Here is a 15,626-nt window from a genome sequence, read left to right on the forward strand (position 1 = left end):
ATTTGGGAATGTCAAAATATTCAATGCCTTGCCGGCCATGTCCGGCCGGATAGGACAAAGTGGCAGGAGTGCAAGAAGTGGCAGGATGTCAAGGAGTGGCGGGATCAGCACGGAACGTGGTCGAAGTGCCCGGCTGACTGTGTAAGCGGCCGTAACAATTCCCCACCTCCCCCTCCACTCCCCCTCTTCGCACACAACACAGCACCTACGCTCCTTTTGGTCCTTTTGTCGCTGAAAGTGTGTGTGTGTGTGTGCGTATATGGTTAATTATACATTTTGCATATGTATTCCGGCCGTGCGGAATTTGTCGTATGCCCCACATGAGTAGATGTATGTGTGTGTGTGCGCGTGTGTATTGTTGTGCACATATCCCATTCGGACCCGTCACGCCCACCGCCCCCACACCGCCAACCTCTGTTAACAATATGCGTTCGAACATTTTTTGGACTCTCTTCGCGCCCCATTGTCATCTGCATGTTATACACACGCTGCCAGTGAGGTCAAAAAAACAAGAGCGAAGTAAAAAAGTATTATTTAAATAGTAAATAATATTAAGTCATTAAAATTTAAAATTAAAAAAAGTGAAGCTGTGAGCTGTATAACAACATTAATATTATTTATGTCTTATGCAACATTATATTTTGCCATCGAATACTTTCTCTATTAAATTTAAGAACATATAATATAGCTCTTATCAAATTTCGAAACCAAACAGAAATGTATAAAAATCACATTTTCGTGGCGGCCTTTGTAGAAATGATGGCACACGTTCCCCAAAACTCCGCCTTAATCATTTTTCATCTATTTTTAGGCTGGCGGAAGTGCGCGGTACGCACGTCCTTAAAATTGGATAGGCAGTTGGGGGAGTTACGGGTTGGCGGGAATACGGCAAGATAACCGAAAGTGTGAACAATCGTGTGTCAAATTATTAAAGGTTTTCCAGCGACTAAGATTATTGTCCAACACGTGGTCTATATACTTTTTTTATGGGACCGGCTTAATGGCGACTGTTGTATGCCCACCATAGCGCACAGAACATAAAAATGATTTCAAAGGCCGGCGTAGTAAAATTTAGGTAGCAACGAAATAAAAAAAGAAGAAGAGGAAGTATATAGGCATTATTATTCTTGAATAAGTCTTAACTTAGATGATTACTTGCAGTTTTCTCATTTTGCCTCGTATGTGTACATGCATCAATGCAATTCCTAACTACAAAAGTTTATTAATTCCAAGTAATTAAATCGTGTTACTCGAGTGGAATTTTTAATTTTACCACTTTGCCACGGCAAACGCTCTGGATTCACTTTTCTCACATATCTCAGGATAAAATAGGACAGAAGCTGCTGCAAGTTTATTATTGTCCTTTGTTGCTGGGATCGCAAGTCATTATTTATGATGCCTGGCATTCCATCAATTCGTTTGTTTTGTCACGCTCTGGTGTGTTGGCTTATTAGGCGAACATTGCCATCGCCATCTCCATCACCCATCCTAAATCCCTTTCGATTCAGTACCCAGTTTCCAGATTCCAACTCCCAGTTACCAATTCCATACTCAACCCCATGAAATGGGCGGATTCGCACTCATTCTTGCACTGCGTCCTCGTTGCAGCTATTTTCAACGTTTAGTCTGTTGCATCATTTATCATGTGAAATGCGCCAGACACAACAGCAACTCAGATCTGGAGGAGGAGCACCGGCACCAGGAGCACTGGAGCAGCCAATCGGGGAGCCAACACTCCCAACTCACATTTGCCCACATTGTGCCCCCCGCCGCTTTTTCCTTCTAGGAGCAGCTCTGCAGGAACGGCGCCAGCTGCACTTGCATTGCATTCCGACCGTCTGCGGGCGATGGTCAAAAGCAGATCCAGGATGCAAGGACCAAGGACCAGGAGTCCGGCAAAAGCCATAAAAACAAGTGCAAATGCAATTTGAAAACAAGAAAGTTCTTTCTGCTTAATATTCAGACTTTCGGATACCCGCCAAACCAAATGTAACAATTCTACTTTGAAAGCAAAATAATATCTTCAAAACATTCCTTTTTATCCTTAAAATATATTCATATCTTTAATTAGATAGAATGAATCGTAGGTATACAATGTATATATAATAAATATAGCTCTATATAGCTTAGGCACTTAATGTTTTCTATCTTAAGATTTTCCCATATATGAAGTAAGCACTCTGATCGCCCAAAAGATCGAAAGAACCCATCTGTTTAATAACCACCTATCATCCTCATGACCATGAATACAACATACCCCTTGTGCAGGGTAGCATAGTGAGCCATGGTAGAGCAGGGGTGCAGACTGGCAAACGGTATTTGGTAATTAATAGGCCATATAATGATAAACGATACGAGTGTGTGCGCCCATATCGGCTGATTCCACCGACTCTAGAATTCCATGATTTAAATATGGCGCATGAAATGCAATAAACAAATAAATTAATTGAGCCAGGGGGTTTGTGTTTCCACCTAATAGAAAGAAATATGAAGTGATAGAATTGCCTTTTCACCCCCCATCGTCCTCGTTGGTGACCTATCCTGTTAGTAAGTGTTGGGCCACCCGTATGCATTGAACTGGGAAAATTTAATTGAACTGCCCGCAAATGCAATGACCGCAGGGTCGTGGAGATGGAACTATTAGCAGGAGATTAGGAGGGGGGTCAGGACAGTTCAGCTTAGTTCAGTTCAGTACAGTTGGCCGGCCGGAGCTCGTCGTATTGGGGGATGCAACGGGATTGGACTGCAAGCAGCAGCAAGTGCCATGCATTTGAATGAATGCGAATGAATGGGAGGCGCTTTTTATGGCATATATAGTAGATATTTTCAACTGCAGCTGTTGCGAAAATATTTATTTGTATTTCGTTTTATGTTGTCCGGTCCGGTCCGGTCCTGTACGGTACGTGCCATGTGTGAAAGTCAAATCTACAGACATAGATACAGATGCAGATACAACTGCATATATGTACAGCTACAGGCAGTGATACGTATACGTATACAGATACAGATACAGATACATCTACAGCTACAACTGCAGCGACGGACCACAAAGGCTAAGAGATAAATAAATCATTAGAAAATAAATAAAGCAAGCAAATAAAATGAAAACAGCCATTGACACTGGCGATTGCGATTTGCATTCTCCTTTGATCCTTTATTGACTTCTGTGCACTTGTATTCCTCTTTTTCTCGCATCCTGACACCCACCTGTGTCTGTCTTGCAGCTGAATCACAATCAGATAATTATTTCCCATTTGCATTTAATGCAGCATTTGAATATATCTCTTTGAGTGCGTAGCTGGCTATAACAGATTATCTATAACAGATTAATCAATACATTTCATTTGTATAATGAAATGACTAATTATCAAATAGGCTTTGGCCAAATTTATCACTGCTTAGCAATTTAAATTTTAGCCTTAGTGGATACGCCATTAAACTATTTGAAATGTTGCAATATTTGAACAAATATGTGCGCAGTAATTTTAATTTATCTTGATTTTGTTATGAGCTATTAATTCCTCAATTTCTTAACAACTTTTCGCTCATATTTACACGCACAGCTGCAAATAATGGCTCAGCCCTAAAACCCTTGCTTTCACTATCCCAGATGAACCCTGAACCCCCCCCCCGATGAGATTTACTTAGTCATCACACTTGGTTTTACGAGTTTAACGATGCACTCCCTTTTGGCCATCACTCCGTCATTGTTGGCAGTGTCGTAAAAGCGATTTTAATTGAAATTATGATTAAATATAAACGAAAAATAATGTCAACTTTTCAACTCGCTTAATAGTGGCCCATATAAACAATCATGCTCACACACACACAAAACACACAGGCCAACATTGATGCGGTCTAAGCCAATTTTTATGAGCTCCAAGCCCCGAAACCAAAGCGAAAGCCAAAACCAAAGCCAATTGCTATCCCGAAAAGGCCAAGAAGGCGATTCAATATGCTCACCAAATGTTGCTGCCAGCAGGCACAGAGAAAAAAAAGGGCACACTAAAAGATCATTCCATCGTTTGAATAATAAGTACTTGAGGAAAAAATGGTAGATATAAAAATATTGCTAAAAAGAAAGTTTTGTTATAGAAATGTAGAGAATCGAATATTAACTGAAATATTACAAGTAAAATAGGTATATTGGTCTGTTCATATATTGAAATTTTACATTTCGAATAGTTGCCAATTTCTATTCACTTTTTGTGGCAGTGCACATGGTAGATGGTGGTCGTATAAGGATTTTATGGAGTTTATGATCTGGCCGCACATAAAGCGCTATTCCTTGTGCGCGTCTATGTGGGTGAGTGTGGCCTTAATGTATGCTTTTAATTAATAAGTGTGCGTCTGTTTATGGTTGCATCCCCCCACATATACATACATATATCCCTATATATGTACATGTGTACGTATGAATATATCCATGCCCGACCCATTTTTCACAGTCTGGCACAAGAACAAACAGTTTTAGAGCGAAAATGACCCGCGATAAATGTGCGATACCCGCGTCTGTCAATAAGCCCATCAAGTGCTTTCTGTAAATTAATTTCATGCTCATCACGGATGTTGTTATTGGCTTTTAATGCGTACTTGGGTGCCTGTAAATCCCCCGCCCACTTGCCGCTTGCCAATTTTTGCGCCATATGCGCCGCCCATAATGACGTCATCGAAGGGAGGATGATAAATGCAAGAAAATTATGTACTTACAATTGGCATTTCGGCAGAGTAATGAACGCAGATATCCGTAAACCACTGCCCTAGCTTTATGTGCCATGCGTTGCCATTTAGCTGAAATGCATAAGAATTTATGGAGATTAATTCAACTGAAAATGTATAAATATTTGTGATGGTCTATGAAAATTAATGAATTATACAAGTCACTTCTGTATAGGAATATTATATAGATATCGGTTATATATAGTTTCTAAACTGGAATTCCGCAAGATATTTTATTGATTATTTTTTTCCATGTTGTGATCATTTTTCAAGATCTTTAAACTCCGATTTATTGCCACTTTGGTCTTTGAAGGGGCAGACATAAAATGAGGAAAGCTGAATAGCAGGCTTAACTTGCTGCCACCGCTGTCTGATAATGATGATGATGCATCATTAGGTTGACTAATTTTAATTACGCCGGCGCCTAAATTGCTGCTATCATTTTTAATAATATGCCCTGTCTGTGTCGCTCTCACTCCCACTCACTTTCCCACTCTCTGTCCCTGTCTCTGTCTCTGTCGCACCAACTCTTGCCGCCTCTTTCTGTCTATCAAGCCCTCTCATTCTGCCACCCTGTCTGTCTTTCCGCCTGTCCTTAGTTAGTGTTAACTTTTGCAAGCGGCAGCTGTTGCGAGCATCTTTCCAGTCTTCGTCCTCTTTCACTTTTTAATACCCTTTTTGCAGGTTCGTTGGTTATTATAATCATTGAGATCTATTAGGAGTATAATATGATATAAGGTTCTTGTTCATGTTCCACTAAGATCTAAACACGGTGAACCCTAGTGATAAATGTTAGGTAAATTTGAAATATATGCCTGTAGGGTAGTGCGATCTTCGGCTCAAAACAACTGACTGCATGTCCTGGTCGACCAAACGACTTTTGGCCTGTCTTGATGCCTGGCACGGCTTCGTCTGCCATTCAGGCGGGGAGTGGGTGGCAAGAGGGGGGTCCGACGAGGGGGCTGTTGCACAAAGCCAACAAATTATGCACTTACACACACACACACACACACGGGGGAGGGGGAGGGTGCAGACAACTGCGTCGCTATTTGAGTTATGTACCAGTATGTGCAAAGGAGCCGGCACATGGCAATGCCATCCGCACCAACACCGGCTCCTTTCCAACCACCTACCACCTACCGTCGCCCCCTCCCCCCCTTTTGCAACGCCCCTGCACCACTTGAGCTGTACTTTTTTTCTGGCGTCCTTTGAGGACCCGGCACTTGCAACTAGCGACTCTGTGCCAGGTCTGTCCTTTCGGCCCGGCTGACATCTTCTTACTCCATTTGGGCGCGCTGTCGTGTTAATTTAGCGCGAAATATTTGACAAGATGACGCGATGCCACAGTCCCTGCGCCCATTTGCACCCCTCACAGCTGCACAGGCAGAAAAAGGTTTCACTTTTTACGGGTAAGGTATGCAGAGTTTTTTGTTTGCTTCTAACTACTGTTTAAAATGTGACCAAAGTCAAAAACATAGTTAGCTTTAAGCAATCTTTTAAATCTAAAACAAGCAGCGCAAGAAATTGCATTTCGTAAATTACTACTTTATTAATGGCAGTGTATGCCAGGACAGGCACTCTTGTCGGCGGCAGTAACGATCGAACTTCAGTCTCAGTCTCAGTCTCGCTGCTGTCTGTGCAACAGACACCCATATCGATTTATAAGATGCCACACACTCCTGACATTCGATAGTGACTCCACTGTCGTGTCCTGATGCTCTGATGTCCTGATGTCCCGTTGTCCCGATGTCCTAATGTCCCAGTGTCCCGCCCCAAAACGTCCTGCAGTTGCCGTGATTGAGCTGCGCGGTCGCTTTAAGTGATTTCCTCTCCAGCTAATTCGCAGACAATCAAACCTAAAGGCCGCAAATGACTTTTGACAGGTTAAACAAGGACTTCAAGGAACTGCAAGCTATGGTTTCGGATTACAACTAAGAAGATCACTAAACTTATAAAATTACGTAAATCTTTGTAAAGCATCTTGTGTGTTTAATTCAAAATTAAATCGATTTATTGTGATAATTATTTAGTGGGCCCAAGTTAAAAGTTTTGATCGCATTTATTCCATTGATTCAATTATCCATGTCCTGGCCACAAACAGTCGAGCAATTTATCGAGTAAACTGCATTTTCAAGGCACACTACTCACGGCCCAAATCAGCCGCATAATCATCATTGTTCCTTGTCGCGTCGATGGGTATCGAAGGTTGCCGGTTACAGTGGCGGTGGCAAGCGGGGGACAAAAGGGGTTACACGGGTTACATGGGTTATAGGGGGTTACAAGAAGGTTACAAGGGGTGTTACAGGGGGGGCGGCATAGTAGGGAGCCAGCCAACGACAGACAGAGTCATTTATAAAATTTCCACCCGAACGTGTTAAATGGCGTCAATATTAAAAGTTCAAATATGACGATGACGACGGCGCTTGGTAAAATTGGCAAGGGAAAATGGTTATGGTTGCATGGGCAGGGGTTTTTGGGGGTTTTGGGTTGGGCAGGCAGGCAGCCATACATACATATATAGACGGCAAACGAATCAACAAACGTTGGACCTATTATCGTTGTCGCAACATCGCACCACTACAAATACAACTACGGCGTAACATGCATGGGCGTTTTTAATAAATTATTAAGGGGGGCAGAAGGCATAACAAAAGTGTGTGCTCCTTCAGAAACCAGCTACCAATGTGTTGAAATCGTAGAGTGTTTGATTATAACTAGTTACTTTCAATCTTGTTGTTTCAAGGGAATCTGCTGGTACATAAACTTATAATTTCAAAGTAATATTGATATATATGGGAGTTTTGGATCCCTTTTGCGAATGCCACTGCATACACATATGGCATATGGTCCTTGTTGCTATTGCTATTGCTCTTGCTGCTGCCGCTGCTGCTGCTGCTGCTCATCATCATCTTTTGGCGTTAGCAAGTGCTTGGCGGCAACTTCTAATGGCGGCATTATGCGACCCCCAAGCCCCCCAAACTTCGCCCCCCTTCTCCTGGTCCTGCTCATGAGTATGTGTATGTGTGTGTGTGAGTGCGCACCCTGCGCAAAATGAAAATGAAACTGTTGCAAAATCCCATAAAACGGCCAAAAAGCTTTTGTAAATGACGCCAACAGCTGTCGATGGCAAAGCAGACAACGTCGCCGTCCACCCAATTTGCCAAAGCCACCCACCCACTTACCACCCCCACCCATTCCCTAAACCCCCCTTGGAAACACGACCTTCGTTGTACCACGATTGACATCTATGTGTGGGTACACTGGGCAAAATAATAACAATTGGGGTTTCAACTAAATGTTATTATAAGGTTTTTAAAAAAAGTATACTTTTTGGACTTGCCACAATTGAACCCTACAACAAATAATTGAAATAATTCATTACCCTCAAATGCATGTCAGTAAGTTCTATGCTATAGACATGAATTACATATTGAAGAATAATTTTTTGCAGTGCATAATTGTGTGTTAGATATGGGGGTTAGACTGCGATGCAAATGGTGGGGAATCGTGAAGGTTTTTGGCGCGTTTTAATAAAGCGACAATGACATTTTATGAATTTTCCACTTTGTTCTCGGTCCACGCCCATAATATCCCCCCGCGCCAATGCCACCCCGTTTCCCGCCCCTTTGTGCTGATTTCATTATTTGTTTGTTTGCCGAGAACCACAGACTGGCGGCCGGTAGGACTCCAGGACTCCAGGACTGTAGGACTCCAAGACCAGGACTTCCAAAACTCCAAATGAATTGACATTGTCTGTGTGTTCGATGGCTGGTTCCCTGTGGGTGTTGCACAAAGGCGTGTCCCAGTGTGCCTTTTGATATCGGATTTCATTTATAATTAGCTGCAAAGTTAACGGTTGCCAGCCATACCTTGACTTGTGGTTGGTGTGTGGCCCCGGTCAAGTAATTTGCTTGTCAGTTGGGTTCCCGGGGTTGCTTGGGTCACCATATGTTTGGAAGGGGGGCTAGGGGTTGCGCTGCAGGGGGTGGTGCCCCAATGTTTACTGCTTCTTGGTGCTTGTGACGTCTCACATGAAACTGGAGCTGCCCGTCGCCCAGGAAGTTGTAGTTAAAGTGACATTAAGTTAGAAGCTCTTTAAATTTACGTTTCGTTTCTAACAAAGAAGAGTAAATGGCTTCTAAAAAAAAGTATATACTTTAAATCAAACATTACCTATCAAAAAAATACAGCATTATACATTTTTGATGGAATTCTACTCCTTTAAAAGTTTACCAAAGTTAATGACTTATCTTTACATTAGCTTTTACATTAAGAGCTTCCACATCAATATCAGTGTGTACACCTTATAATCATTCCACTCATTGCAGTAAAACGATGACCATAGTATCGATCGTCCATATATCGATCGCGGACGCAATCAATCGACGCTGTGGGCAAAGCTTTCATTTAACAATAACATTCATTGGGAAATCCATTTCAATTACAATGATTGGTCGCATGGGCAAGATGTTGCCCACCAATGGCAACTGGATCCCGGAGTCGCGTCGCTTTCCGCAGGACGTGCTGGCCGACATGCTAGAAGGACTGTGCCGCGACATGCCAAACCTAAGCCCCATGGAGTGCCAGGCGCTTGACACACTGCAAGTCAGATGTATGGCGAAGCTGGCCAACCGCCAGCCGGAATCGAATCCCCTACCGCCAGTGCCAAAGAAGCCCCGTCGCCAGGTAGAGAAAAACACTCTGCAGCAGCAGCAAGAGGAGCGCGAGGAGCACTGCATCTACGATGTGGACGACAGCGAGATGGTCAGCAATCGCATCTACATTCCGCGATTGCGTGCCACTTGGAAACTCCGGCACTTCGACATCGTAATGCCCGCCTTTGTTATCAAGCAGGGCCTATTGAATAAGCACTTTCACTGGGAGATTCTCAACAAGATCATGGAAATCCCCGACGCTGAGGGCCAAGCCGAGTTCCAGAAATTTGTGGACGAAGTGGTCACGAAGTTGTTACCTCGGAGGAAATCTACTCCTCGAAGAGGTTAATGTAGAGGCTTAAGCCAAACTATTTTTAGTTGAATTTGTTATAAGCATTAATAGTAATAGTTATAGACATACCAACGCCATTGTAAATGTTGTTCTACAATTTAAGTGATAAGACTTCTACAAACTACATGTTAGAGTCCAACATTTATGTAATGTTTGTAACATTCAACCCAAAAAAGAATCGATTTTCTGTTGTAAGCGTGTATCAAAAAATGCCATTAAGCTAAGCAGGCAAAAACATTTGTTAACATTCGAAAATGTAACCAATCAAAATCAAACATATAGAGAAGCAAATGTATAGCTAATAAACTATACGACGGAGACATGGGTCTCCTGTGGCAAATCAAAAACATTTTTATTTTCTGTCCCACACTGAAACATGGAGAAGTTACAAAGGAAATTCCTCGCCCGGTTGCCAAGTGGTAGTCCAAATTAACAGCTAATTACGTGCGAATGAGAGCTCTCCGGTGGGGATGTTGTTCAAAGTACTGGCTACGACGAAAATGACAGCCAGGGGGCAGATCACACCGAACACGTACAGCAACTAAAAGCAGAGAAAGCGAGACAGACACCGGAGTCAAACAACATTTGAATACGAAATTGCCCTTGAAAAGGGTTGCCAGCCAAAAAATGGGCAACTGGTATGAAATAAAGAAAAACAAACAAACAAGTAATTCTAAAAGTCCCATCGAGGCGAGAACAAAAGTGACAAATTAGTCAGGGGCGTCGACACTGAAAGCGGTACAATTGACACGGGGTGTGCCCATAATAACCCATGCCAGCACACACACACACAGTCTATGGCAAAACAGTTTAACTTCTATAATACAACTTGTTCGTTAGCCTAAACCTTTCTATATTTTTTTGTGGTCATAACAACTTATAAAGCGTGTTGTGTTTTATGGCGAATTTCCAATTGTGGTCGTGGCTGTCATAAGGAAACTACCCAAATCTGTACACGTAGCCCCCTTCTCTTTGTTGCATAATTACCAGTTAAATAAGGCGGCAATAAGGATTGCAGGATACTCAGAGGCTTGCAAAGTAAACAGCTACAATCGAAACATTAGCCTCGTAATTTCAAAGCTCAACCAGCTTATATAAATGACATTATCAAGCAGCTTATTTGAATTACATTATTGGAAAATTGCAGAGTTAAATACATTATTATTAACTAAATTATTCTTCTTCTGGCAAAGTTAGCCCATCGAATTCTATAAAGTCTCTTCCAAGTTTAAGCAATTACAGGGCAACACAGCGATGTGTTTAAACGGTTTGGTTTTTGTGTTTGACCAATTTTCCTGTACTGGCTTTCAGTGCTTTCATAAATTGGTTTCACCAAGTGCAAATACAATTAGTTGATTGTACGATGATACAATTAAATAGTTTCCTAAGTAGTTGCCTAGTACCTATTATTTCAGCCGCAACTGTGTGTGTGGTTTTTGTCGGATTGCAGTAGCTTCTTGTAGGCGATTTGTATGCAAGGACTCTGGTCCTTAGGATCCAGTTCCATGGTCTTATCGGGCTTGGAAAATTAACGCCCCCTCAAATGGGATTGTGTCGTTAAGTGGGGCATTTGCATTTCTGCACCCTGCTTTATGGCGAACTGGATGGCTCTCCGGTGTGGTGTACATTACTGCCGTCGACGACAGCAGGGGAGTGATGGGAATGCAGCTCCTCCGCCTTGACGGTGAAAATCCCGAACGTAACCGGTATCTCCACGGCGACCTCGCCGTTTATTTTGACCCCAAAACAGAGATCGTCGCCCACGGATAGTTCCTGCCACTCCGTGCCAATTCGCTCCGGCGAATAGTTGATAAATACACCATTGTTGGTATCCTGCGAATTGCGAGGAGGATTACTAGCGGCGCGCACCAACGTAATCCGCATCTTACCAGCTCCTTAATGAATATTTTGCCATGCTTAACCAGAACAAGGGCGTGGAATCGGGACATATAGTCGTACTTCATTATACAGGTGCATTGGGAGTGGCGCCCCAGAACTTGGACACCCTCATTCAGTTGAATCCGATTGCCAACGAGCACGTGTTCCAAATAGTATGCCATTTTTCTGGCCAGATCTCAACGTTCTAAACTTTAAACGTAATGTTCTTCTTCTTTCGTTTCTTTCAAACTTATGCCGCATACGATGACAAGCAATCGATTGTATTCGATAAATGTACATATCAAATTGTCTTTTTACATGCTATATTTTATAGTTTTAGTTCGTATACGTGTGGCGAAAGTAAACATTTTTAGTGATGAAATAATTTGATTTGCTTTGACTTGAAGATGTAAGAATCGAGTACCGAGAGTAATCGATAGCTTGTCGTTGAGAATCGCTATCAGATCGCTGAATATATCGAAGCCCAAAGAAAAACAAACAAAGTTTCTAGCAATCTGCTAGGAAGGTTCTGCATAAATAATTGACGGAATAACTGGCTCCACTCCGGCGTAATTAGCCGGAATTCACAGTATAGAATCCCTTCGCCAAGATATGACAACGCGGGCGAGGCCAAAAGTCAAATAGCAGGGGCCAAATGCAGTGAGCCAAAAATAATGAGCTCCAAATGAAGTAGAACAAAAAGAAAACACAGTGTTAATTATTCATATTTCATTAGCGAACAGCACAGAAACGCAGGTGAAGGCGATACGGTGCGATGCGATGGGATGCGATGGCAAAAGGCAAAGGCGTGTGCCATCTAAAATTTATAAAAATCAAAGTAAGCACTGCGAGCGCAAGGAAACCAACTTTCTGCAAGCCGACAATGCTATCACCCTTTATTTAATTACATAAATGTTTGCATAGATATCTATATGTTTATCTTTGCAGAATTGGTTTATGGGAATGGGCCCTGCAAATCCCTTTTCAAGCCGCCCGAAAGTATGCAAAAAAAAAACATTTGAATCTGAAAGCTTGCTTAGATTTATTTACTTTCAGTTTACTTGGGCTGTCAAGGTAATCAATTATTAACCAAATAGTCAAGCCACTTGATAAAAGTAAGCGGACCTGCGGAAAGAGTAAAACGAGGAAACCGAGGAGGAGCAGGAGGTCAGCTCCGCAGCGAGTAAAACAAAAGGGAAATGTCGAAAAGGAATCTGGATACACATCATCATTTGTCTTGGCGGGAAGAAGGCGATGGCCAACCAAGGCGCAGTGGAGAGTGGCTCCTCCATTTAGGCCAGGCACATTGATGAATGAAGTGCGTAGTAGCTGAAAGGCCAAAAGGCAGGCCGCATTAAAAATGCACACGCAATCAGAAAATGCCTCACGACGGCCTCATAAGCCGAAGTCTGAAGACTGAGTACACCCAGGAACACCAGAACATGGCCCGGTCCCACTTTCAACTCCATGCGCCGTACGCCATACGCCAGGTGATGGATCAGCGGCCTCAGATAAGACAGGCGAAGAAGGACAAGAAGCTAGAGCTGGAGGTGGAGGTGGAGGTGGGCCTGGAAGCCAGATCCAGAGTCGGGGTAATGAGTGTGTTGAATTGGGGCTGCTGCCGTCAAATGTTGTTAACCCCTTTTGAGCCGGGCCTCTCGCCGTGGAGAAACAATTTATAATTTGTTTGAGGGCTTTCAGCGGCCTTTCAAGGCAATTACCCCGCATCCGCATGGCGGACAGCAGGACCTGGCTTTACCTTTGGCAGCCAACACCTGCGCACCATTTCGGCTGACTGGCTGTGAACTTTGGCACCCATCCATTGGCCAGCACTCGGGGATTCGGGTTCACTTACTGGGTCATCCTGTTGGCCATCCTCCACATTTTCACGCTGTGATATATTGTGAAAACGCCGAGCATGTTTCCTTTCACGGAACACCTTCATTTGCCATGGATTCGTGTGTGCACTGAACAAAATATCCATTTATATATTGTAAAGAATTAATCTTAAGCTCATAACTACTCAGATACTCAGATAGTTGGCTGTGGAATCGTTTGAGGGTAAATTAAATTTTCACCATGAGTATCGTGATGATTTTCTGAAAGTGTACGACGCCAGTGAGTAAAAACGTGAATGTTGACCCTTACGGAGATATGCACAGATTTCCCATTGACAGGAAAAGGACTTTCGCTCATTCCCGACTCCTAAAGAATATGAAATTGTGCTGCCTTGCTACTTATGTACCAGTCATTTGTGGATCTGTATTAAAATTCAAGCTCTTTCATGCTATTAATATTCCATTGCGTATTCGCGCGAGAATATATTCCATTTTTAATAACACGAAACTTTATGAAAATTTTATAAATACAAGGCAGCGATGGCGTTGGCGTTGGCAAAGGCGAAGGCGATGGGATAGGATGTGCAGGAGTAGCTGTTGCCAGATTCCTTGACAGAAAAGAAAAGGAAAGCTCAAAAGTCAAAGCAAACAGGGGAAAACTCACTGGGGCCAAGGAACCGAACCAAGCTGAACTGAACTGAGCTGAACCGAACCCCAAGCTGGATAAATTGCGCAATGAATCCATTTGGGTGATGGTGAAAAGTCGGGTGCACAACCACCCACACAAACACACACACACCAACACGCACACTCGCCCGAATGAAAACAAAGAGAGGAAGAAAAAAACCATTGAAATGTGAATATTAAATATACAAGTACAAGTTGCCAGTTAGTGTGCCCCCGCCATTGTTTGTTGCAGCACCTTGCAGATCCAGAAAAACACCCACTCCAAAATCCAATCCACCCACCACTTGACGGTAAACTCCCCGCGGCGTCATTGTGCTTCCTGGCAGGCGGCAGTGGAAAATACCATTTGATGGCATTTAGATGGGATCGCTGATTGATGTTACTGGCTTCTCTGCGAATTCCCAAAAGCCAGACCCATGCTCGGTCAGTTGGATTCCCTTGGCGGCGGATGGCTGCTGGCGGTAGGCGATTGGAGTACGGAACATGTGGGGCTTCGCTTTGGTTTCTTGGGCGCTCAAGAAGTTGGCGAAAGGTAGCTCCACGGAAATCTAGTTGACGGAAAGAGGTCTTAAGCTGGCCTTAGTCAGAAGTTGGCGTCGGATGCGTGAGAACAGTGGATTGCTAAGGTAGTCAGTCCATTGACAAGGAAGAATTTAGCCGGCATATTACGAGTTGGTTCTCAAATACAAACAAAAATCCACTTCAGTTGAGGAAGACATTACTCATTTACTTGACCCATGACCCTGATTGAACATACCGTTACCGCCCAAAGTATGTCAATATAATAGAGCTATGGAATAGGGTCAGTTTGGTGGGTGAAACTCGTTCCCGGATAACTAAATCTCCAGCAAGCGGCGCTATTATTATTACATGGACAACAACCTATATATCGCTAGCTTTATGCAGTACTTTTACCATGGCTCCATGCCGGGCATATATGTAATGCATGCAACAAGGCACATTAATTAAATAAAAATTGATTTTCCAAGCGCATGAAATGCAATCAACGGCCTGGCTTCAAGTGGGACTCGTGCGCGTCCATGTGGCCTGGATGCCGGCCTGGATTCCATACCGGACTATGGTGAAACCCTGAATTCCATGCTCCATGCTCCATGCACTCTGCTCTGCTCTGCTCCACTCCCGCCGTGTTGTCAAATGGAGTTAACAAAGTTTACGCTTTTTGCGCGCGCCGCTGTCTCATTCTGCTGGCTTTATTTTTTTGTCCTGCTGCTGCTATTGCTTTTTTTTAAATATTTTTTTTTGTGTTTGTGTCCTTTGTTTTTTTTGTAGCTCCTCGTCGTTTTTTGTTGCATCGTATGCATAAGTATATAATGTGCAGCTGGCTGGACATGGATGGGTGAATCTGTTGGGCAACGGTTCCAACATGGATGCTGTAGTCATGGTGCCCGTCGTTCGACGGTCCGTTTCGCCTTTTATCCGTTTGGCCACAACGGCGGCAATGAGTTTAATGTGCGCTGTCGCTTTTTGGCCGTATTT

At 43.2% G+C, this 15,626-nt stretch overlaps 2 protein-coding genes and 1 long non-coding RNA gene across 5 annotated transcripts; 2 read left to right on the forward strand and 1 right to left on the reverse strand.

The window, feature by feature from the left end:
- The first annotated feature begins 9,090 nt into the window (after window positions 1–9,090).
- Window positions 9,091–10,073, forward strand: LOC120457322 (moonshiner). The gene has a single exon (XM_039644828.1). It carries the CDS (start codon window positions 9,166–9,168, stop codon window positions 9,721–9,723), a length of 558 nt encoding a protein of 185 aa, XP_039500762.1. The 5' UTR covers window positions 9,091–9,165; the 3' UTR covers window positions 9,724–10,073.
- A 116-nt stretch (window positions 10,074–10,189) lies between these two features.
- On the reverse strand, window positions 10,190–11,841 carry LOC120457323. Of its 2 annotated transcripts, XR_005616937.1 has the most exons (3): window positions 11,616–11,841; window positions 11,130–11,559; window positions 10,190–10,267 (listed from the first exon to the last, which is right to left on the reverse strand). XR_005616937.1 is itself a non-coding variant. In XM_039644829.2 (2 exons), the coding sequence occupies exons 1-2, from the start codon at window positions 11,784–11,786 to the stop codon at window positions 11,317–11,319; spliced, it is 414 nt and encodes a 137-aa protein (XP_039500763.1). In that variant the 5' UTR covers window positions 11,787–11,841; the 3' UTR covers window positions 10,559–11,316. The 2 variants fall into 2 exon arrangements, 1 of the variants encoding a protein (XP_039500763.1); XM_039644829.2 differs by lacking the exon at window positions 10,190–10,267 and having other exon boundaries at window positions 10,559–11,559.
- Window positions 11,842–12,083: 242 nt separating this feature from the next.
- LOC120457326 lies at window positions 12,084–15,054 on the forward strand. 2 transcript variants are annotated; one of them, XR_005616939.1, is made up of 3 exons: window positions 12,084–12,442; window positions 12,529–12,603; window positions 12,661–15,054. It is a non-coding gene; the product is annotated as an uncharacterized LOC120457326 (long non-coding RNA). The 2 variants fall into 2 exon arrangements; XR_005616938.1 differs by having other exon boundaries at window positions 12,553–12,603.
- Window positions 15,055–15,626: the final 572 nt, after the last annotated feature.

Source organism: Drosophila santomea, chromosome X, assembly GCF_016746245.2.
Source record: "Drosophila santomea strain STO CAGO 1482 chromosome X, Prin_Dsan_1.1, whole genome shotgun sequence".
NCBI classification, from domain to species: domain Eukaryota; kingdom Metazoa; phylum Arthropoda; class Insecta; order Diptera; family Drosophilidae; genus Drosophila; species Drosophila santomea.